At 35.6% G+C, this 24,387-nt stretch overlaps 1 protein-coding gene across 2 annotated transcripts in view; it reads right to left on the reverse strand.

Annotated features, from left to right (window-relative positions):
- PDS5A (PDS5 cohesin associated factor A) overlaps positions 1–24,387 on the reverse strand; it is a 92,725-nt gene that overhangs the window by 37,972 nt on the left and 30,366 nt on the right. For both annotated transcript variants that reach the window (XM_064449316.1, XM_064449317.1), the window contains exons 3-11: positions 16,310–16,513; positions 15,847–15,933; positions 14,943–15,040; positions 14,327–14,453; positions 10,031–10,111; positions 8,425–8,565; positions 7,258–7,373; positions 6,374–6,468; positions 5,319–5,464 (exon numbers count right to left, since the gene is read on the reverse strand). In XM_064449316.1, coding sequence (XP_064305386.1) covers positions 5,319–5,464; positions 6,374–6,468; positions 7,258–7,373; positions 8,425–8,565; positions 10,031–10,111; positions 14,327–14,453; positions 14,943–15,040; positions 15,847–15,933; positions 16,310–16,513 — 1,095 coding nt within the window. The remainder of the gene's footprint in view (positions 1–5,318; positions 5,465–6,373; positions 6,469–7,257; positions 7,374–8,424; positions 8,566–10,030; positions 10,112–14,326; positions 14,454–14,942; positions 15,041–15,846; positions 15,934–16,309; positions 16,514–24,387) is intronic.

Below are 24,387 nucleotides of genomic sequence, written 5' to 3' on the forward strand. Positions count from 1 at the left end.
TGAAAGAAAGAATTTCTTCTAGAACACAATAGATATCAATTTCTGCCTTGAACTCCAAGGACTAACAACGCTCAAAATCATTTCACCCTATCAAGCATGAATGTAGATACTATTATTCACACTGTGCATGACTTCTTCAATCTTGTTAAACTGACAGCTTGTTTTAATAACACCAAGTGAGATATTGCACATTTAGTTTCTTAATAGTTTTACTGAGTGACCTCCTTTTCTTGAAGGACAAAGGAAAGAAAAATCTTCAAGATAATACAACTTATGTCAGCACAACAGCCTTTGACATCACTTGCTCTGAGCTATATCAAGAAGATCGGGAAAAAACGGTATTTTGTTACACCTTTCTTAAATATAAAAAACCGCAGGTAACAGGTCAAGATAGTAATCACTTTGAAAGTACATAGTATAATACTCTTTCCCCGCACCCCCACCCCCCGAGAAAATCTTTAGACATAAACAGACGTTATTGTTTAACTTCTCTGCAGGAATTTGTTCATACCCACTGTGATCTAAAGCACATTTTAAAGAAAATAGAAGTCTGAAAGAGAAACATTTTCAGAAAAATATTAATATTTTTCTGCATTCAGAGATAACCTTCCAATGCAAGTGATAGCTTCATCAGATCTCCTATATGAGACAGGAAGGACAGTAAAACTATTGTCAGAAGACAATGGAGAAGGACTGCAAGAAATGATTCCAGAAAACTTAAGTACTCTGCTTTCATTTTAGGCTTAACAAGGGGTTATAAGAAAAGGAAATTAGGATTGTCAGTACATTTCTGATCATTGAAATTGCTGTAGAGAAGAAGTTAGAGCATGCAGAAAGGCAGTTTCAGGCAGAAGATGGGAAACACTGGACAGAAGCCCTTAGAGAATGCTTTGAGACACCATGGAAGCAAGTCACTGAACAGGAGATCCAGGCAGAAGAAAAGGAGTAAGCTGGTACCAAGAATTAAAGCAGAAACACATACAGTAGGGTAAAAGTCAAAGGTGAATGAAAATACAGGGGGACATAATAATCACTTTCAAAGGGAGCTGATCAATAAACAAAGTTAATTGAAGCATTATCCTGATTTAATTAACAGAAATTTTTGACAGTCTTAGCTTCCTTGGTTAACCAGCATAAACTCCTTCGCTGAACACTGCTGGGCTGAGTTAAAAAACCTCTTACCGAAAGTTCAAGACAATATCTTATCTGTTGGAATAGCTAACCTATTCCTTCCATAGAGTTAAGAAAACCTTAAAATCTTTCTCCTTCATCTGGAAAAACCAAAACAGTTTTTAATAAGCACAGAGAAGGAGGAGTTAAAACTGACGCATGCAGAAAAATGCGTAAAGAGAAATAGGAAATGGGAGTCTGTTCCTATGGCTCCTCATTCAATAGCTTCTGGCTTCAAGCTGATTATGTGAAAGTCTGTTCTCACAAAGGGACTCAGACTCTACACCACAAAGGCTGTTGGGAGAAATGGGAATAGAAGTCAGCCATCAAAATTCTCCTCTAACTTTTCAGGTTCTTCAGGTTACCCCATTAAAAAGGAAAAGTACTGAACCATTTTTAGAAGCTTTAAATTTTCTTTTTAAAAATGTCTCCTGAAACTCATTATTGTGAAAACTGAAGACATTGGAAAGACCATGGAGACAGTACTCCCGTGGAAAATTCCTCAGCACAATTCTTACCGAAGACAAGATTCCAGTTTTTGGGAAGCCTCTGTTCCAACTGGACCAATAGAAATGGATTTGAAAACTATTTGGGGGGGTGGGGGGTGGGGGGAGGTTTGTTGTTTTATAATAACTGTAATCATTGTGCAAATGCCCATACAGATTAAGTTAGCTAAGGACATTTAAAAAAAAAAAAAAAAACCACAAAAAAACCACAAAAAAACCAACACAAAAACCAGATCTAAGTACTGTCTTTTAGCCAAAACCTTTCATCCTAAAAAAAGTCATTAGGCTATCTTTTGTAATACTGTGCCATTTAGAATATGGCCAGGAGGGAAAAAAAACGATCACATAAACATAACAGTTAGCATGCTTTGAATTTGAAGTTTTCCAGATTCCTAATTGTTTTATAAAGAAAAGAGGCAGAACTGAAATGACAGATTAGTGTGTTTAAACAATCAGCATTTTACTTCACTCTCTTGGACAAGTGTTCTTTCTATTGTAATATCTATACTCATTTGACAGATGATTGCAGGCCCAAAAAGAATTAGATGAAGCCAAATTGATGAATGATCACTTAGGAGTTTGCAGTAGATTTGTCCAACAGAAATCTGGCTACAAGGGGTAAATGCAGTCAGGAGAACATAATTGAGTTCTTTAAAGCAAAAGAATAATTTAAAAAGGTATAATGCACTATGTCCGAAACTGAAAAAATCCTACACAGAAAATAAAGACAATTACATGGACATATCAATGTCCTTCTCCCAAACTTGAGAAAAATCCTTTTAAAAAATGCTGAAAGTTTTCAAGTCCTTGATATTCACTTTATAATACTAATTGTATTTACAAAGACATGCTATACTGTTAAGGTCTACTTCAAATGCTAAGTATTTGTTGTAGTCATTTCTAGCCAATCCTCAATTTTCCTTTCTCCTCAGGATGTATTTTCATTAAAGCTCTCTCCAGAGATTTTTATTAGAGAAACATCATCTAGAGGTGAAGTTCTTCTTCACTGCTAAGTGCCTGAAGAGGCACCTAACCTTGAAATGTAATATATCATCAAACCCACGACTGGTGTGAAATCACTGAGTCAAACATATTAGGAACATTAAGAAGTACTGCACTGGGTTTAAGACTATATGAACTGAAAATCCCTAGCTCTGCAGAAATGTGTATTACAGCTGTACAACTGACTGCCTCTTACTGATGGAGGCATGCTAAAGGAGAACAGAGACACTACGTACAAGATGCAGTAACAATCATCCCATTCTGACTATGAGGAAGTCCCAGTGTGAAGTGGTGGTTACACTAAAAGTTTTTAGATCTCATAAATGACTTTTTGGACATGTTTGTTTAATGGCTGAAAAAGAAGGAAGGTGGTCTTAATTACTCCTGAGAAATGTGCAAGGCCAAGCTGCAGATACAACTAACTGAAGAGCTATCTGCTTTTTAATAGTGAACATACTCAAAGTCAGTATTTCTCTTTGTGCAAAGACAACATCCCTTTCTCAAAATCCATTACAGTAACATTCTCATTTAAAAAGGGGAACATAAAAAAGACAAACTTATTTTAAAAGAATTAAAGCAACTAGCTAGAATGGCAAATGTAATAGAAAGGATGCCCCCTATCAAAAAGGAACAACAACAACAACAACTCAACGTGGCTATGCAGGACAGTGAAGTCTGCTATTAAAACATCATCCTCCAAAGATCATGGAGTCACATCTGGAGGAGTGTGAACAGGGAAGAGTATAAGCTCTGGCAAATTGAAGGTAAATTCTTGATGAAGCATGGCAAAAGTTTCAGAATCAAATTGTTAAAAGCATACTAATTAAACAACTTCACCAAAGCCTCCAGAAGCAGGAAGTCTTCCAGACCCTTCTGGAGGGCTGAAAGACAAAAAAGATTTATTCCAGGAGAAAGGTCTGAAGAGGTTTCTTAAGGTGTCATTAGAAGACATTTTAAAGCAAATTAAGAAAACAAGCAGTAACAAAATCATTAAGACAGGTTGTATCTCATCCATGACTTCTACAGGTATTTAGAAATGATACACCAAATGCTAACTATTCTGTTATTGCCATCTGTCAACGAACAGATTGAACAGCAAATGTGAAAGAAGCCAAAAGGTTCCGAGAGGAACAGAGTGCCACTCACCAGAACATTGGATTTTGAATGGGCAAACAGGTTGAAACAAAACAGTAACAACAACAAAGAGCAGACACTGCTGAAAAATGAAGTTAAGGGAATGAGCCATTACACTTTACATAATGGGAAGTTTTGTCTAAGATAAAATAAATTTTAGCAGACCCACAAGTATATCTGTAAAATGCATTAGGATCCCCAAAAACTTCCAACGAAGTCTCATACCAGAGGCTCTTAAAATAAAAATCCTCTTGTGAATTAATTATTGACTAAAACATAGGAGAGAATGGTGGAAATAAATGACTGGTTTTCACAATGAAGGGAACAAAGGGAACCTATTGATGGAGTCAGAAGGGAATCTGTGACACTTAACGTATGAAAAATTATTCGAAAATGAACTGAACAGCGTGTATAAAATTTACCAAGGTAGGCAGTTCTAACATTATAATGATGAACTGCAGAAAAATGTCACGCTACTAAATCTTTACAATATGAGGTGAAAGAAATTCAGATTAAAGCCAGGTTTTCCCACCTGCATTAACTCTGCATGTATAGTATGCGGCAATGTACCACCCAAAATTATTCAGGAAAGATACTGAAGTCAACATGGATGTTTTTCAAAATTGTCAGGTCAGTGCTCAGAAATAGCACAGAAGACAAACAGAATGGTAAAGAATATGAAAAAAAAAAAATCTTAAAGTAGGTACACAACACGGTGCACACCTTGAGTGCCATGGCCGACTCTGGTCACCATGGTTCCAACAGGATATAGAACAATCAGATAAGAATGGTCAGAAGTATGCAATATAATCAATTTGTGTGGAAGTAGTGAATCGAGTGATTCTTCAGCTTGGAAAGCAAAGGAGTGGAGAAGATATGAAATACATATATATTAATCAGAAGTGGGTCGACTAATATTTATTGTTTTTCATAATGCAAGAACTACGAGATACCCAGTGAAATTATCGGACAAGTTTAAAACAAACAAGTGAAGTTAAGTTTAATGCATGTGTGGAAAAAGTGAATTTACTGATGCAGATGCCATGGATGCTTAAAAAATACAAATAAGTTCAAGAAAGAACTTCATAAATATGGGGAATAAAGGTCCGTTGAAACCTATAATGAACAGGATCAAGCAGATTTAATAAATCCTTACAACACAAATTGCTGGAAGCCAAAACTGACCACTATGACAATTATACTGCGCTATAGGGACCTTTGGCCTAAACATATGTGGCAATTCTTATGTTCTTACTATACGACTATGCTCCTCACAAGTCAACGATCTTATTTGCTTGAAAACACTTGAGTGGTGCCTCCATAGTATGTAATCTACAGTAAGATATTCTGGTAAAAAAATTATCCCCCCCCAGCATTCTAGTTAATAGTCAATGCTAAGATTTTCTGTTTCTGTGGCTTTGGTGGTTTTTTTTTTTGTTTGTTTGTTTACTTTTACCAAATTATATTAGAAGCAGATATTCTTGAAAATACAATAGTAACACTTACCCGTTTGTCCAGTGTTCTCTCCCTTACAAAACCAAGCAGCTGGTCATTGACTAAAGAAAGATCTCTCTTGCCTGCAGTAATAATTGTAACAATAACATCATGTCGAATGGCTTCTTCTGGGTCATGTGATCTAACCTTCAAATATTCTGTTACAATAAGAAACATTAAAAAGCTTGGCTTTTTTATGTAGATGACGTATTCCGATTTATTAATAACGTTAAAACTATTAAATGTCAGTCACATAACACAACCATATAGTCTATTAAGTGGGAAACTGCCTAAAGGAAACATCTGTTCCACCACTTTCTATGTTAAATATAAAACAATTACATAACTGTAAATATCAGAAGAAAATAAAAGTTAATAGCTTTTACAATAACTTCATTTGCAACAAGCAACAAAGTGAAACAAAGCTGATTAGAATATGTTGACAATAAGGAGGTGGGGTGGGTGTGGGGGTGTGTGTGTGTGTGTGTGTGAGAAGAAATAAAAAGAGCAGAGACACTAATTCCCAAAGAGCTAAGAAGGTAAATAATAAATGAAAAATACTGACAATTGCTGTAGGTTAGCTTGCATCAAAAAAGAACAGTGTGAGCAGAATTTCAGACTTAACTGAAAATAGTTTAAATGATGGTGATGTGAAGGAAGAAACTTCATAGTTTAGATCAGCACAATGGCATTTTCTAAACTCAGTGGAAGAAGAATACTGGGGAATGCATTGACTGTTTTTGAAAATAAATCAAGATGTTGCACCCATACTTTGACTTGCCAAAAGTTTCATTAGAACCTAAAATTACTTTAAAACTCATTCTGCAATGGACAGCTTTTTAAGAAGCTACTCAATCTGACAAAGTCCACACAATGTCACACACTCCTCTTTCTAATAAGTAGTGCTGGTCTTCAGCAGAAAGCAGTAACTGAGTAGTTAGCTCTTCCATCCAGCGCCAACCACTTGACTTGATATGTTTCAGAAATACATTCCTATATACAGAAATAATTACATTCTTCCTTGCTCATTTCTTAAATTATTCTAAGCCCCTGTATGAGAATCTCACCAGTGAGGTCTTTTGCTAAGTCTGGATGGTTCATTAAACAATGACTGGCGAATTTCACGCTCTCTAATCTCACAGGGACATGGATATCGTTGAACCTAGAGGGATAGAAGATGATGAATGTTAATTTTTTAATTAGCCTTGCAAATCAAGATTATTATCTATGTAGTAACATGTGTCGATAGTATATTCCATTAACTATTAGTATACTTTTATATGGCAAAATAACACAATATAAATGTTTTGAGTTTATCTCCGTAATGTACTTCATAAATTTTTTTACATTATTTCTTGCGAAACTAAGTCAGGACTAAAATTAAAGGATGAATACACTATAGGTGGATGAAGTGTTGACCCAATGGATTTCGTTCATTGGCTTTTGAACATATGTCTCCATACACTGTCAATCGTGTGCGTATATATAAATATCTGAAATTATAAAAATATAAATCACCATGCAACATGTACCATTTGAAAACATTAGATTTTTTTTAAAAATGGTAAATTTCTGTATTTACTTGAAATGAAGTATCTCTTCACTCAAAAAGGTAAATGCCAAATAAAACAGATATAGTTGAGGATATTGCTGAACTGCATGAAATTTCAGACAATGGTGGTATATCTATTAATTTCTCCTATGTATGTAATGTGCTATCTATCTATCTAACCTATATTCCCATAGCTGACAGCAATATAGCAGCAGTCCTTCAGGCTTTTTCGTTCTAAAATATAACTGTATGTAATTCTCTGCTTTGAAGAGTTAACAAAAGAACTTGTTCAACTACAGACAGTTACATCCTCTAAAATCACAATGAGAAATGCAACACTATCAGAAAATTTAGAACACAAATAACAGACATTCAGAATTCTATTCCCATTTCTCTTACCGCCCAAGAAAGCACTGCCAAAGAGGACGGTTTTGTGTGGCCAGATCAGAATCTTTGGAGCCAAAGAGTTTTGCCAGAAGTCGAACAACAGCCAAACGTTCTTCTCCATCATTGCTCTAAAAATCAAAAAATGAAAAAGGAACTGTAAATCATTATCTGCAATAACAATTTCTGACTTCCTTTTTCTTCTGCCTTTGTAAGTTAGGTTAAAAAGTGAGTTGGAAATAATTTCTGGTAATCCCCAGTCTCCCTAATTAAACTACCAGATGAATATGAGTGAAAATATGCCTATTAAGTTAACATATTACAGCCATTGAATAGATGCCTATGCTTTGAAAATGCCTTATCTTTCAGGAATAAAAACCCACACGGTAGTTTCAATAACATATATCCCTAACAATTTCAACAATAAACAATCTTGGTTTTGTTTTAAAACATACTTCAAGATATTTTATGTGCGTGGGAAAGGCACCAGTTATGATGTTATAAATACATGTACACTAATGAGAGATTTGTTTAATTTCACCAAATACCTATTTCTTGGTTATTTTTATTTATTGCCACTGTACCCTATATGTAGATGCACACACATAAGATTATTTCCCTTTTCCACCTAACAATCTTATGAAAGAAAAATAGCTTTTTAATCAAAAAACCCCAAACCCCCAAATCAGAATAGATTAACTACTTCCAAGGATTCAGAAGAAGTCAGCTGACTTATTAGCTGATTGTGACAAATCTGAGAAAATATTTGGAAATACTTCCTCTATTATTAAAATATTATTGCACAAAAGAAAATTCTGCAAATCAATACTGAAGCTGACACACTTGTATTTCATGAGATAAGCCAACCACAACCTAATTGCTTTATAAATTTCAGGTGGAATCCAAAGATAAAGTACATAAAAGTTTTGCATTAGTTAATATGAATTTATCATCATAACAATTATATATTTTGTGTGCATAATACACATCTGCAAGCATAGAAAGCATACAGTTGTACGCAACTTTACAGTGTCCTCCCTTTAATATTACATTCATATTTCAAATAAAGGCATAAATGTAAAATTTTTATGCCTCCAGTAGAATACTTATTAAACCTACAGCACTGCACTCTTAATATCCACACAAGTTTGATTACTTTTCCAAAGCTACACTGTAACCTACCTTCAGCTTGAATTCAAGCTGTGGCATGACAGACAGCAGTAAGTGAGGATCTATGGCAAAAAGCTCTTGTATCAAGTCAAACACATGTTCTGATAAGTCACTCACTGAAGACTTTCCCAGTACCAGAACCTGGTTAAAAAACTGGAATACAAACAACATTATTTAGCAGATTTTTCTTCATTAATGCAAGCACTATTTTTAAAAATTGTTTTAATGTAGTATCATTAACATTTTAATTGTAATGGAAGGTACTCTATGCACTTTTTATTACATCAAAGCATTTCACCCTTACAGTTCTGGCTCAAGCGAATTAAAACAAATATCCTCCATAATTCAGTTCTATTACTTCCATCGGGATCAAATTACTATGAATTAATCGACTACTTAAAATATCAATAACCATCTCCCCAGCAAAATTAACAGGTAATAGAAGAACTGTTGATTTGAAATGCATATTCATCCAGTAAAAGTTGAGAAACAAATTAATATCTTATTTTTTATTTTCTTGTAATTTAAAACCAATAAAATTGAAGATCACCAAACATTGAAAAAGAAGCTTCTCTACTTCTAATCCATTTTAAAGAATGTCAGGTGACTTTATGGCACGTCATGTGATATTTGACGGTACTGTATCAAAGTTGTTTAGTGATCTAACAGGAAAAAAAACCAAATTAGCCTAAAATATGAAATATTTCTTTTGGATTTGTTAAATTTTGATATGCTTTATATACTTCCTATTAGACACTGTGGGTTAATATTAATATTATTTGAGCAGTGCGAATGCTACAAAACTATTACACATTTGAATAAGAAAGTAAGAACAATATTAAATCAACTCAGAGGTCACGCTATACACTATACTGTTTCCAGCTATAACTAATTACAAAAGCTTAAAGAAACAGGGGAATTGGAAAGTGGTACTTGCTAGTGAGACTCCTTGAGCTTTTAAATACTTACTGATTAATCTTTTATGAATTTGTCTAGTTCCCTTTTTAAACTACTCTGACTTTTAAGAACTCTATTGGCTTTAGCACCAAGGAAAGGCAATAGAATGGACCAAACTATATCCCCCTCACAAGACTGTAGTAGCTTTTTTCATAGGAAGAACATACAACATTGACATTCAACTAAAGGTATTATAGTCAGAGGAAGTTTTCTAAAAAACTCAATTCTTTCAGTCTTTATGACTAAAACAAGTTTAGGATAGGAAAAGAAGTCTAGTAAAGAGCTGGTAGTTTGGAATCCTTCATCCTAAAGCTTGGAATGAAATGAGGCTGTCTGGTTGCTGGACATCTGAAGTACTAACAATTCCTTTTGTTAGAACAGGATTTTTTCGTGGCCACCTCTTTTCACAGCCTAGATTTAGACTTCAGACCAAGATGGGTAGAAATCAATTTCCTCTTCACTTATTTCAAACACCCCACATACTTCTTTAATCACCAAGCTAATAATATCCTATTTGGAAAATGGTATTCTTGTAGCCATGTTACAAAATGTGACTTTTATAAACAATCTTTTTAAACAAACAAGCAAACCTCCACTAAATCAAGACAGCAACAAGAACACTTGTTACTCGCAGGTAAAATGGATTAGTTAATTTACATACGTTGGCAATACATGGTTCAATGGTCTGGACGGTCCTTTTCAACAGGACTTTTGCAAGATCAAATGCTTGTTTATTAAGGTTCTGAAAGAAAGAAAAAATAATAATAGAATTTTGAAGATAAACTATTTCAGATTACTTTACTTTCCTCTCCCAACCTATTGGTGTTTTACCACCAATCCATTTGTTTTCAAAGCTATCAAGGTTCAGTTACGTTATTCCATAACTACAGACTTAGAAAAAACCTTAAAACTAGTTTTTTCCACACACTTAAAAGAAATCTAAACCCAAAACCATCACTTCCTGAATATCTTTCTAAGACTTTATCACTCCAGTTACTACCGTTCACATTGCATTCCTATTTATAAAATTTTCACATGCAGTCACATTAAAAATTTTGAAGAATCATTACCACACCTCCATACTTTGGTAATTAATATGCACCAAATTTTGCCACTGAAAAATGAAGTAGTCTAACTTACTGATTAAATGTGGTTTTGTTTCCCCCTCACATACTCATTAAACATACACCCTGTAGCAAAGTTCTTATCTAGAGGGTAAAACTGTGTGCTGACTTCTCCATGGACTGTACTCTATGTTCTGAGATAGCTCACAGAAAGCACCTATGCTTGGGCAGAGTTAGCTGCAAACCTTCCAAGTAAATGCTTGATTGCAACATAACAAATCTGAACATTGCTTTTATTACTCTTGGGCAAGATAAGGAATGTAACTGCACATCTGAAAAATGTGACTGTCCAAATCTGCACAAAATCCAATATGCAGTATCTCATCTCATCTCGGGATTAATGCAGCTTGGGGCGGGAGCAGGGGAAGAGGGGAGAAGAAAAAAAAAAAAAAAAAAAAGAAGAAGGTGGATTAGCTGATTGCCCTGAAAATTACAAATGACTGCAGACAAAATACAGGTAAAGCCTAAAAATGACTGATTCTTAGAAAGACAGCATTTGGCAAGTCTACGTTGAGAATGACTCCCTCACGTTCTTTTAGCTGATGAGGTGACAAACCAAAAGACAGTTCATCAACTGATAGTAAAGAGAAACAAACGGCCAAAGGCTCAAACAAATATCTCCTCAGTCACCATAGCACTAAACTGATGTCTCATTATAGAAGCAGACAGATAGGTATAAACTCTTCCCAAATTCAAAACAAAACCATTTCTCTCCAAACCAGATGATGATTAAAATCTTGTTGGCAGGTGTGTCTGTATTAAACTAAAGGACTGTCAACCTCATATAGAAAATATATTTTATTTGGGTCCTCAATACAGCTTCAAAGATTTCTTGTAATGAAGATGTTTTGGGTTTTTCCCTCCCCTAGACAGGCTCACCAGAGCTAAAAAAAAAACCAAAACAAAACAAAAAATGCCCAAAAGAACCAAACACCAAAGCAGGCTAGAAAATAAATACATATTGATAAAATAAACAACTATTAATAAATAAACAAACAATCAATCTGTTAGGAGAAAAAAAAAAAACCCTTGAAGGTCTGGATTGGCCATGCTGTAGAGGATGCAGAAGAAAATACAGATTTTAAATACATGAAATGTATGTTTTTAAGGAATAACCTTGATAGTAAGAGTGTGAAGAAAAATATTCACTAAATAGCACTGGTTTTAAAGTCAATAAAAAGAACTACAGTTTGATGCCATAGGTGGTCTAAGCAAAATGTGACATACCATACTGCTATTGAAAACCTGGATTTACTAGAGGAGAGCCACATTAGCACACACAAACAGAATAACATACAGTAAAGCCACTTTACTGATAATGCAGGTACAAATTAATTTAATTTAAATGCTGAAGTAGACTCTACTTCATGTCTAGGTACGGGTATATTTCTCTTTTTTTACTGCAGTGTTGTCTTACACAATCTAAGAGTTTAAAACAAACAAAAACCCCCCAAACCCCAAAAGGAATAGAAAACATTACCAAAAACACAAAAGCTCCTTTACAAAGACGAACTTCCATTATGTATAATAGTCTAGCCAAACCGATACTTTTATTATGTCATAGCAGAATGATTAGTATTCAATTGCTTTGCTTTGTACAGACACAGAAGTATTGTTACTGTATGTTCTCTACAAGAAAATAAACTATGCTTTTCAAGCTATAGTGCTTCTGATTTACATACCTAAGGACAAACAATTAACAAAATCAAAGAATTTCCTAGAAGATCTGTTCATGAAAGGAGAACATAATTGTTGCAGTCAAACTCTGCTAGGTAGAACAGACAAAAGAAGTTTCTCGTTTAGTTTTTGTTTGTTTGTTTGTGTTTGGTTTAAAACAAACAAACAAACAAAACCCAACAAACCACAACACCCAACCATGGTAAAGCAGTTAAGTTCTGCTGTGACAGGAAACAAACAAGTTAAAACACACCAAAATACTGACTAAAGTATCATACTGAGCACTGACTACGGCATATTATCTGCTCGGTCATGATGGCCAAGAGCCAGTAAGGACTGGCCACCACTCCTCTAAGAGATACTAAATATGCAGTACTTCCCAATATTTACACCAAGTTTATCAGACACTTGCTTGAGAATTTCCTTCAGTAGGCGAAATTATATGATTATGCTAACAATGTTAATGCTAAGGGATCATATTCACTTTTACTTTGCCTACACCAAGTACTCACAACACACTGTTCAGTTGTACAAGGTTTACCAGGTCTTTGCATCCTCAGAGCAATGCTCACCATTAATAGCATCACCCAGCACCTGACATACACATCTCCACTCCTCTATTTCCACTCCAGATCTCTACTGCCTGTAATTGATTAGAAACAACTTACAAAGAACAGCGTATTTTCAAAAATACTTATTTTCTGTTGTTACGACTGAGGCCTCCCTTCCCATTAGCAGTTTTAATACGACATCATCTCATTGATGTCAATAAAAATGAGTTGATACAATGCTGTTGCCATCTCATGGTTGTGACAGAAGGAATGCAAACTGACCTCAGATGACAGATACTATTATACACCCGTTGCTGAGATTTCACAGGTAAATGCAATGGCCACAGCTTAGTCACTCCTGTGCTATACATTTTCATGAATTCTCCCTCCTCAAGTAACCAAAGGAATAACTCCTACTTTTACGTGCTAATTTAACTTTTAATTATGGTGTCATACATGGAGCTGCCTTCATTTTGTCATTATTTTAAATTAATAAATGAACAACAGAAACTCATACTTGGTAATCAGAGTACAATTCATTTACTGTAGCTCATAAATGAAACTTACTGTTCTCCATACAATTTTTAGTAAGGAGCACATGTGTTTTAGCTGGGGAATTTTCTTGGTCAATGCAACGCAACACCAGCCTGCATGTCACTTTCTCTCATTTCACGGCTAAGGCAGTTGTGTTTATTCTCCTTTCTTCAAGTTTATTTAGCCATTATGGTAAAAGTACTTCAAAAGCTCAACTGCAGACCCAGTGACCAGGTAGTAAGTTGCACAATGAAACAAGAAGGACAGCATCAGGGACAGTTAATGAAGCTGACTGTAAAGGGGGAGTCTCTGAAAAACCTGTCAAGGGAGCTGTGTAGACAGGCTAAGACAAATTCTGCAAGACAGCAGCAATCTGCTAGGAGGGGCTCATGTAAGACTCCTCTAGGAAGAGGGTGGGGGTGAGTGGGGGGTGTCACTTATAAGTAAGTTAAAGGGATACTGAACTCTGCAAAGGGCAGAAAGTTTATGTAACTCATAAAAAGAATATGGAGCACTAAAAGCAACCAGCTAACTAGCTTTAAAAAAAAAAAAGGACTACACTTCAGGTACTAATTAGGTTTTATTAAATGGAAAGTTTAAGCAGGGGGACAACTAGGGATGTGGAGGGGAGCCTGACTGGCAAGCTGAGGCAGCACAGCAAGCCACCACAGATGTTCATATCTTTTCAATTAAAGAAAAAAAAACAAAACCAAAACCTACCACCCAAAACCAACCAACCAACCAAAACCCAAACAACCAACAAACCCAAAACAACCCACAACCCTTAAGATATAATATTCTTCTATTACATATGCTTGAAAATGTTTTGTTTCAATACAGAGTTCCTGAGGTGGCAAGTAGGCAAAATCTCTTTATCCAGAATAATCTAGACAAAGCTAATGAAGTGACCAAATAATTCCTAAAGGAAATTTTCAATCCACTGTTACCAATGCTGGGGGGTGAGGGGGGAAGCAGTCGTGACGGCTAAAGTGCGTGGAGAGATAAACAACAAGCAAAAGGCAATAAAAATTGTTATAATGATATACTACTGTAATATTTTACTTTGCAGACCTTGTGTGCAGGGATGAGGTTAATCAAAATGGAGTCCAGCAGCTCCTGAGTTACTCCATCGCCTTCCATGATGATAGAACTCATCAAATCCAGCATATGCATTTGTACCTTCTGGTTGTGGCTATTACTAAGATGATAAAGAATAATATTATCAATACGAAATTTTCAGACCCTGACAAATACTAACAGTACTGTTAAGAAACAAGGTCTAACACTGTCTAACACTGCCCTCCCTTACACTCTCCACATCTCAAAACTATTTTATGTGCCTTTCCTCTCTTACAGAAAGCTTCAAAACCCTAGAACACCCTAGCTTTGCTCTAAGAAGTGAAACAGAACAAAAAAGAGCAACAACCATGGAAATACAAATGTAGATAAATGAAGTACACTGTTGTAACATGGACAAGACATTTTAAAACACATCTACTTTTAGACACACACCCCACCACATTGTCAGTAATTCTCATACATTTGCTTTCCCTCTATCTGCTCATTTGGAGGAATAAAGACTTGTTCTATTCAGACATATCTATTTTGTTACTATGCAAGGATTCAGTCTACTCCTGAAACGGACGATATTTTGACAGTTCAATACAATTGAAGCAATTCAACTTACTTGATAACTGAAAAAAGAGTCCTAAAAAGCTGAATAAAAATTTCATTGCAATCTTCCAACTCAAAGCAGATGTTGTAAGATTTAACCCAAGCTAAATTCTAAAACAAAAATAGGATATTCAGGATATTATAACTTCACATTAAGTCACATAAATATAACCATGTTAGTTACATTTTTTTTTTCTATTTAAGGAAAAATATTATACAGTAGATTGTAAACCCTTTGGGGAAAGAGACTGGATATTTGCTTTGCATATAAAGACCTTGCAACACAAAAAGGCTGTGCAATATGCATCCAGAAAAAGCCCTAAATATAGAATAATCTGACTTCTTATGAATAAAAGCAGATTGACAAAAATTGTTAATCTAAGTCCATGTTTCTATACTTTTTTCTTCATGGTATGAAACAATACAGTTTTAAACATCAATAAAAGGTTTACAAACAAGATACTATTTCCAAATGCAAACAGATAACTCCCCTACACTTCTTGTCAAAAATAGTTTTTTCTAATGTTTTTAAACCAAAAATCTTATATTACTTCTCCCATTATCAATATAAGCAGATCTGCATTTTAATCAGCATTTGAAATTCTCTTGATGAGTTAACATAACCTTAAGGGTGCATGATACAAAAAACACGTATAGAATTGTAAGACAAAGGCTAAATGTTAATGAATAGCAATCGTTTTAACATGTTCTCAACCATAGTCTGCATAAACTTATTAAATGCAAACAGAATTATAACTGCTAAAAGAAGCAATTCATTGAACTTTAATGAGTCTGGTGCGATTTACAAAATAAAAGAAATTTCCCAGGCATACTGGCACATCTGGAGAAAGACTGATTACATTTCTTAGGCTTACATAGCAAATACCATCTACTGGAAGTTACAATTATTGTGTTACCTCTAACAAGTAAAAGTATCTGTTAAATTGAGGGCTCTTCGTGTCCTCCAAGCCTTTTAATTGTCTTGTAATAAACAAGAATATGTCCTGTCAAAAAACAATAGTGTTTACAAGCTTGATTCAGCAGATAGTAAAAATACAACCCTTTACTAGTGACATCTACCCACATTTACAAACTCATGGTTCTATGAACGTTAAATTGTCTTTTTTAGGCACTGACAGAAAGCTATCACCAACACAGATACTGGATATCTAGTGTTCCTTTATACATCACTGGCTCACAGGACTAAAGAAACATCTCTCTAATAAAACTGAACATCAGTCTAAATGCAAGTAAAAAATGTTTCAGTTGGGGGTTTTTTGTTTGATTTTGGGTTTGGGGTTTTTTTGGGGGGTGGCACGGATTTCCTCAGTAAGAGAATAAGGTAGGAAGAAAAGCCTTTATTTTATAAAGTGTTTTTACCTTAAGTTTGTCATGGGAAGTATATGGAGCTTCAGGAGCATAGATACGAAAGATATCAGCCAAGCAACATGCTACAAGGAGGCGCACATCTTTATTGGGATTCCTGAGGAAGAATTCAGATGCAAGGTGCAAGGCTAATGGGAGATACTGCTGCTTCTCATCCTCCGAGTCCTGGTCCATATCCATGAAGGTTTTTACCACCATCTGAAAAACACAGGGGGGAGGGGGAAAACCACCAAACATTCGAGTGCTTTCTGCTTTTATTCCTAATTACTAAACAACACTTTCTAAAAGGATGCAATGCTATCAATATGTGTTCCACTGCATAATCACAGTACTACAAATTTTTTGTTAGGAAAAACATCAGAAAAAGAGAAGTGTTAATCTGATACTTAAAGGCTTATTAAACTTGGTATTTTAAATTAAGACACTTTGCAGCTCTGCTTATTTTTCCAGTCTTTACCTGAGGTGCAATACAGAAAATGCTGCACACTGCTGAGGTTGGAGATGGCAGCACCTCTTCATCAAAACAGCCCCAGACCACTTCAAAGTGAGAACTTGCCTCAGTACGGACAGTACGAGGGGCTGCAAGCCATCTGGCCTAATGTATAGGCCACAGTATAATGCAGCTGTTTTAAGAGCTACGCCAAGACTTGAGAGGAGCCCAAGAGGCTGGTGTTATGCTCTGCGTGTATCAGGGACAGAGCTCAAGAACTATTTTACATACGCACAATCCTTTTATCTGGTTTAAACAAACTAGATACCAGATGAGAATTTAATTCCTCCTGCGAACTAGATCTGTAGCATTAGACATAGTCTTTCTGCATACTCAAAACTGCATCTATAGCCTTACCTTTATAATGAAAAAAAAATCAACTACGTGGTTTTCTTGTTTGTTCTAGCACTACTAAGAACTACTAATTCCTATGAAGTGCCACCAAAATTGTTTCTTTTTATTTATTATATGACACTGGTTAATTGAAACATCTCAACATAATTATTTGGCGAGACTGAAAGTGCATATTTAGTTTGAATAAATAAAAAGTTGCAGGTTAAACTTTTGGAATTGGGTTTGTTAAAGGATGAGGATGACTTCTAGGACATCACCACAGAATGGGAAGATATGCCCCAGATTCTTAGTATGACCTTAGTCAAGTCGGTCTTTATGTCCCATTCCTCCATGTCACTTGAGCATCTTTAGAGTTAAAATTGTGAAGCACAGCCATATTGCATACCAGTAGGATTTAGTATACCCATTACACACATTAGAGAGATACAAAACACTGAATGATAAATCTTGACTGGTCAAATTCACCTCTAGAATATTCACAGTAAAACACAAGAGAAGATTGAGCTCGCACAGCTAACAAACATATCCCTTACCACAATTCTTTTGTTATCCTGTCACTCAAATGATATTAAGGTTGTTCCTCCTTTATTAAGCATGCCCCCACTTCCAACATGAAAACACTGTCTTTCAGCTTTACCTCCTCCCTGAGTTTTGGAACCCAGTTTTAAACTCAGTAGATCTTACAAATTAAAATAAATGTTTGACAGCAACCTTTCCTACAGTATGTTACTTAAAACTCCTCCTCAATTTCTATAAATGTACAAGTACATTCCTTCGTCAAGCAACTTATAGCAAAACCAAAAATCAAGAAGGAAACAGAGAGGAAAAAACCCAAACCCTGAATAAAAGAGAACTTTACAGCTACAGCCCATAAAAACCCAAATTCTGCCTGCACTTGCCTGTTCCCCTACAAATATTCTTACGCTACGTTTTGACACATCAGCTGAAAAAACAAAACCATCCTTCTATTGACAGCGCAGGTCGGTCTGTTACAGCGTCACATATCACCTGTCCTTACTAGACATTGGAATTAAAAAATATATATATATATTACATACTCTTCAGAACCTATCAGATTCTTTCAATATGGAAAGTTAAAAAAACAAGGAATTATGGCCTGTGACTTACAGCATGGAATTCAGATAAATCTTACTGAATGCTTTAAAAGATCTGTGGATCCTTCCCTGGAGACTGATGATAAACTATCTGTACCATATAAACTTGTCCCACTAAAGTTCCTTCCAGCCTTTATACTAATTTTATAGATAACACATATAAGTGATCCATTGGTCTTTCTCATAAGCCTGGTCTCCTTTCTCCCTATGCATATCATAAGCTTCATAACCAGAATACCCTCCCAGATTCAGATCCCTCCAGGTTCTCATACTCATATGACAATATGCATAAATCTTGCATATATCCCTTCTCTGATATGTAAAAAACAGACAAGGTAATGCAGCATGGTGCAGTGAAAACTCACACAACTTTCCCATTCCATAACAAAATGTTAGGGTATTCCAGGATTAAAGTAATGAAACTAGTCTTTGGCACTGTCTTGCCTGTTTGAAAACACACCAGCCTTACAGTTTTTCCTGTGTTCCTCTTGTATTCAGAGGAAACTGCCAGCAAATATCCATAAAACCTCTTTCTGTTTCCCTGCAAAGCGCTCCTTGATATTTCTTTTCTATTACAAAACACTTGGGCAGTAATTGGGCCATTGGCAAGCTGCAACTGCTATTTAACATAGTAATCTTTGTTTCCTCCATTGTTTCTTTACAGTCCCATATCTGCTTGCATTTGTGTGTTGTCTTTTGTTTTATAATAAAGTCTTTGGTGCATGATGTTCTGTTCACGGCATGCACAAAAACATGAACAGAATACTATCTTGGTCTTTATCTAGGATCCCAGATACCAAAGCAATACAAATAATGAATTGTATGTATGGGCTACACAAAATGTATGGTATAAAGCAGCTAATATAAGTCATATATAAACAAGCTACCCAGGGCTATAGATCACAGTTAAAAGCACGATGTAAATTCTTGCTAGTAGCAGGACACATATAAGACTTGAGTAAAAGGGAATTAATAAAGACTTGCATTTAAGTACAATCCATAAATTTGTTGGACTCCGTCACCATGGTTCAACAAAGTAATTCTATACATTTCTTGAATACATGCAGTTAACTATGTCTAAAATCCTACAACCTGGGAGTAGTGTCTATAGCCAAGCAACTACTGGTACCGATTAAGGTATTACACAACAGAATTACTTCCAAACGCCTGCTAATCTACATACTAGATTAACTGTTAAAATAGGGGAAAAAAAAGTCCAGACATTAAATACAATAGATGCTTGGCTCTTCTCACTCGCTAGAAAGCCAAGAACTCGCTCAAAGTTTCACCAGTTACAGGACTGGTACTTTTGTCCTCTTGCACAATTGAAAAATTAGTCATCAGGCAACAATCAAGTGAGCAACTTAACTCTTTAGAAGTACAAGATATTGCATGTTCAATGAAATCACTTATTTGTGACAGAACCACATATCCTCGAGTACAACACATTGATCAACAACCGTTTCATGATTTCCTGGGGTACTCATGTCTTTCTCTCTGCAGCCATCCATTATCTTGTTTTCTCTAAGACAGGAACTACCTTCCCTTCCTTCCCCCACATTTATACCACATCTAATGCAAAGTCTTGGTCCAGGACTATCGTTCACAAAAGCATCCATAATACAAAGAAATGAAATCACAACACACTGCAAGTTCTTTTCTGTGTTAAGGTCTGACAAAGAAAAGTTACTTCTAATCACCTGGATTGGTATTACTAGGAATACACAGAAGCAACAGAAATATTAGTATTAACATTGCACATACTTATCCAGCCCTTCCCCAAAATCTTTCTTAAGTTGTACTGTAGTCATAGTTCCCACTCTTTGCACATTTCCTATAACACCATTACATTTCCTGTTACAAATTAGGGGCTTTCTCAGACGACTTGAAAAAGAAAAAAAGGCAGTATGTAAGTTGCATGATGCCTAACAAATATTGATAACATGTAATGAAGAAGTTATAACATCCTATGAACAACTGCTCATAATTGGTTCAGAAGGATTTTCATTGTTAAAGTTTTTAGCCATACCACTGCAACACCAGTATTAATTTTAACAGCTAGAATTGATGTATTAAAAGAATCTGCTAATGAAACTTAAAACCTGAGAAAAACCTCTACATATACAAAAGGCTAAAGGTCCAAAATATAAAGTTTTACATTATTTTTAAACCGAAGCTGGAAACCACTCATGTAACTGGTGATATACATAAGTGCAACAATGAAGGAGTATCACAAAGCAAGTAAGCCTCCAAAAATTCAAGAGTGTAGTTAATATTTCATTGAACGAGAGGGAAGAAAAAAATACAATGCAGAGAAGAGACATGAATTGCTACTGCCAGACAGATTTTAGTACAATTACTTTTTCCAAGAATCTGCATATTAAGAAAATCTTCTTTACTAAAGTAGTTATTAGTATTATAGGTACTCTATTAAAGCAAATTACATTCAAGATGTCATCTGATCCATCCTAACTACCCTTATTTTAATTGCAAAAAAGCCCAAAACAAACAAAACCCCACTCCAGTTCCTCTTTGTTTAAGATTTTCATTTTAGGTCTAAAAGGAACCTCAATTTCCCAACATTTTGATTCAACCATTACATAAATATTTCTCTAGCAGAATGCAGTAGTTATTTCAGAGTTAGGTATTCATTATTATCATGATAAGCCAGTATTTCTTCCAGGAAAAAGTGATTAAACCAAACAGGAACTCACTACTTTTTCAAATTACAGTACTATTGTCTAACTGAAGTCTTGCTGTACAGTTGAAACAACCCTGGCTAGAGCACTAATATTCAATTATATAAAACCCTACAGACTTAGTAGCTTTCACCATAGAAAATTGTTACTGTCCTCTGTGCAAAAAGCAGGAGACAGAACAGTATTATTTAAACATATTAATGTAACATCATCCATTCTTTTCCAAACAATTAAGTACTCAATTTAAACACTAATTGCTAGCAAATGTAAACAAAATACAGCTATGCACTTTTACGATTAAATTCATTCTATGTTGCTTTTGATTTAATGCATCTCCATTAAATTATCACGTACTGGTACTTTAGTTGCCTTGCAAAAGTAGAAGTGTTAAAACTATTCTAGAAATTTTCATTATTGACGTTTTTGCCATCGTACAATGAAATTCTAATTATCAGACCAAGATTTTACTCTTCCAAGCTCTGCAAACACTTAAGTGAAATGCTCTGATTATAACATTGGAGGTGGTACCAAAATGCAAACGCCTTCGTTCAAACTAGCGAGAACAGTCAAATTAAGACTGCTAAGTCACTCTTACCACATTATGAACATACTGAAAATTAAATAATTTGACGCTTTCAGGGAGGTGCCCATCCAGCTGCATAAAAATGGCACTGTGCAAGCCAGTCACTCTGGGCTACCCTTTCACCCGTTGGAGAGAAATGCACACACCATGACTGAATTCAAGCACAGATGTCTACAGATGCCAGCTCGGTTTTGCCCTGGAAGAGCCTATTCTCTGCACTGACCCTGAAAGCAGGTCAGTGTGACCAGATGCCTGAAATGAGGCAAGATGAACTCTACCTGCGGCTTCTTCTGACACTGTCAGCCTTTCAATTCTTTGAAACATACACCAGAGGTTGCCAAAGCGTTCAGTCTGCCCACAACTCATATGCAGTTTACATGTAGCCTGTTTTCAAAAACAGTAAATCAGCATAGTAGCTTGCCCTTACACGACTCAGCTGCATGTGGCTCTTGTGCAAGACCGAAGCCTTAGACAGGAACACTAACTTTTGCTGTTCGGATCCTGGTTTGTGCTTATTGACCACATAGATATAGGTGCATGGTTTGTTGGATCAGGAAGCTCAGCTACTGCTGAAGGATACAGATGATTCCAGTATTATAGGGAGGAGAGCTATCTAAACACAAAGAGAGGACAGGGTAATCAGTGGCGATACAGAAAAGACTCAAAACAGTGCTTGCAGAGAGAAAGAAGCAGGCAGAGGTTGGAAAGCCTTGCTGCAGTTGGCAGGACAAGCACAAACCTCCAAACTAGTCATAGCATGGGGAAGGTGTGTGCAGGTTGCATTTGTTTTACTGTTCTTACAACAGCTTACTCATAGTATTCTAAAGTAACACTTAACCACCCTTGGCTTCAAATAAGAACAGGGAAGGATAGTCAGTATTTAAAAACTCAACTTGCAATCATCAAAAGAATAAATTTTAAAATTGAGAAAATGTGGTATCATTTACTGTTACAGGAATAACATTAGAAGTTAACTTCAGTATTAAGATTATATACAAAAGTTATTTGGAAGTAAAACTTCCCCAAATTGATATGAACCCAGCTGACTCTTCTAGAACTTGGACAGCTCAGGGAGAGATGTCAAGAGAAAGCTGAAATCAAAGTACATTCAAATGCTGCAATTTTCAACTCTGCCATCAAAGCATTTTTACTTTACTTCCTCACATGGTTTAAGTAGTATTATGGGTGACCCTTGCCATTAGCTATTAACAATAAATTATGTTATTTGATTAAGATCTAATTGTAAAATATAGCAAAATACACAGACTTGTGTATCTGGTAAAAAAACATACTTCTAAATGGTGCAGATTTAGGATGAGAAGTCTTGGTCTCCCTCAGATATGGTCCTATCTATCAGCCGGAACCACCAAACAAACATGAAAAATTGAAATTATTGTGTGGATAGAAACAAAAGAAAAGATCTCAAAATATTCAAATCAGAAGGACCAGATGATTGTAATTTAGAATCTTTAAATACCCGACAAATGAAATCACAAAACCTAGCAACACAGGTTCTTTTGCTTTTCTTTTAAAAAACCAAGCAAAAAACTGATGACAACAACAACAACAAACACCCACACAAACTAACACCAGAACAAGGAGGATACCAACTGGCTAGAAACTAGCAACCGTTAACCTAATAATCAAGAAAGAAGATCCTGCCAACACATCCAACAGGCTGACATCAACAGAATTTTATAATACAAACCTAATTCGGAAAGGCTGAATAAACGTTAAGGAAAAACAGGGTTAACACATAATAGGGGAATCATGTTGCTAAACCAAAAAACTTCCTTTGATGAGATAATCAACTCTCTAGACAAGGAAGAACAAGACAGACAATTTGTCTGAGTGTCAAGAACAGCATCACACTGAGCCACATGGAAATTGAGGACATTGGAAGAGATGAAGCTTAGCCCAACATTGCCTCCTTAGCCCCTTCCTGAAGTGTTAAACTGAGAGGACCTTTTGGACCTGAGTGAATTTATTGGTGGAGAATGGTGTTTGCTATTTCCATAAATAACTGTGGTACAAGAAGTAGGAATGGAGCGTAATGACCACAGTTACGGACTGGCAGTACAGGACAGGATATTATATGAGAAGAACAGAAATACCAAAAATTAATAATTGCTTAATGGTCATATGCTTAGTGCATTGTGCTATTAAGAGCTTATCAGCTGGAAACAACAGGAGAAGAGAGAGATGGGCATTTATTAAGCAATTGTAAAGAGATTATGAGCCAACAACAGACTATGTGCATGCAAACAATGAAAATGCAATTGCAGGATATGACAGAAGTAGTATTTCCAGTCAAGGAAAGGAAAAAACAGCAATACAACTCATGGAATGCTAAAAATACTAAATGTGATTTGAAATAGATCGCTTAGGTCTGATTACCCTGACATACTAAACAAAATAATTCAAAATGGGAAAGGTACAAAAGGTGGCTACCAAAGGAGTCTCAAAAGCCTTCTCTTGTAAGGGGACATTAGAAGACTGTGGTTTGCTTAATCTACCAAAACAACAGCCAAAGGTCTCTCTTTTAATATGCCTTAAACACAGGAGTGCTCTTTATGCACTGGAAAAAGACTACAAGTAGAAATGGGACAGCAGCATCTCCAGCCTGAGAACTGGGGCTGCTTTCTGACCACAGAAGCATACACTCTGGAACACCATCCTCTTGCGGGGTTTCACTTCATGGCAAACAAGTCCTTTCCAGGGTCTACATTTATCACAGTTGTAGCTAGACAGAAGTAGATGCACAAATTAAGCAAGAGGCATATGTGAATCATAGAAATGAACTGGAAAGGAGCTGATGGATTTTTGCGTTT

Source organism: Phalacrocorax carbo, chromosome 4 (genome assembly GCF_963921805.1).
Source record: "Phalacrocorax carbo chromosome 4, bPhaCar2.1, whole genome shotgun sequence".
In the NCBI taxonomy this organism is placed as follows: Eukaryota; Metazoa; Chordata; class Aves; order Suliformes; family Phalacrocoracidae; genus Phalacrocorax; species Phalacrocorax carbo.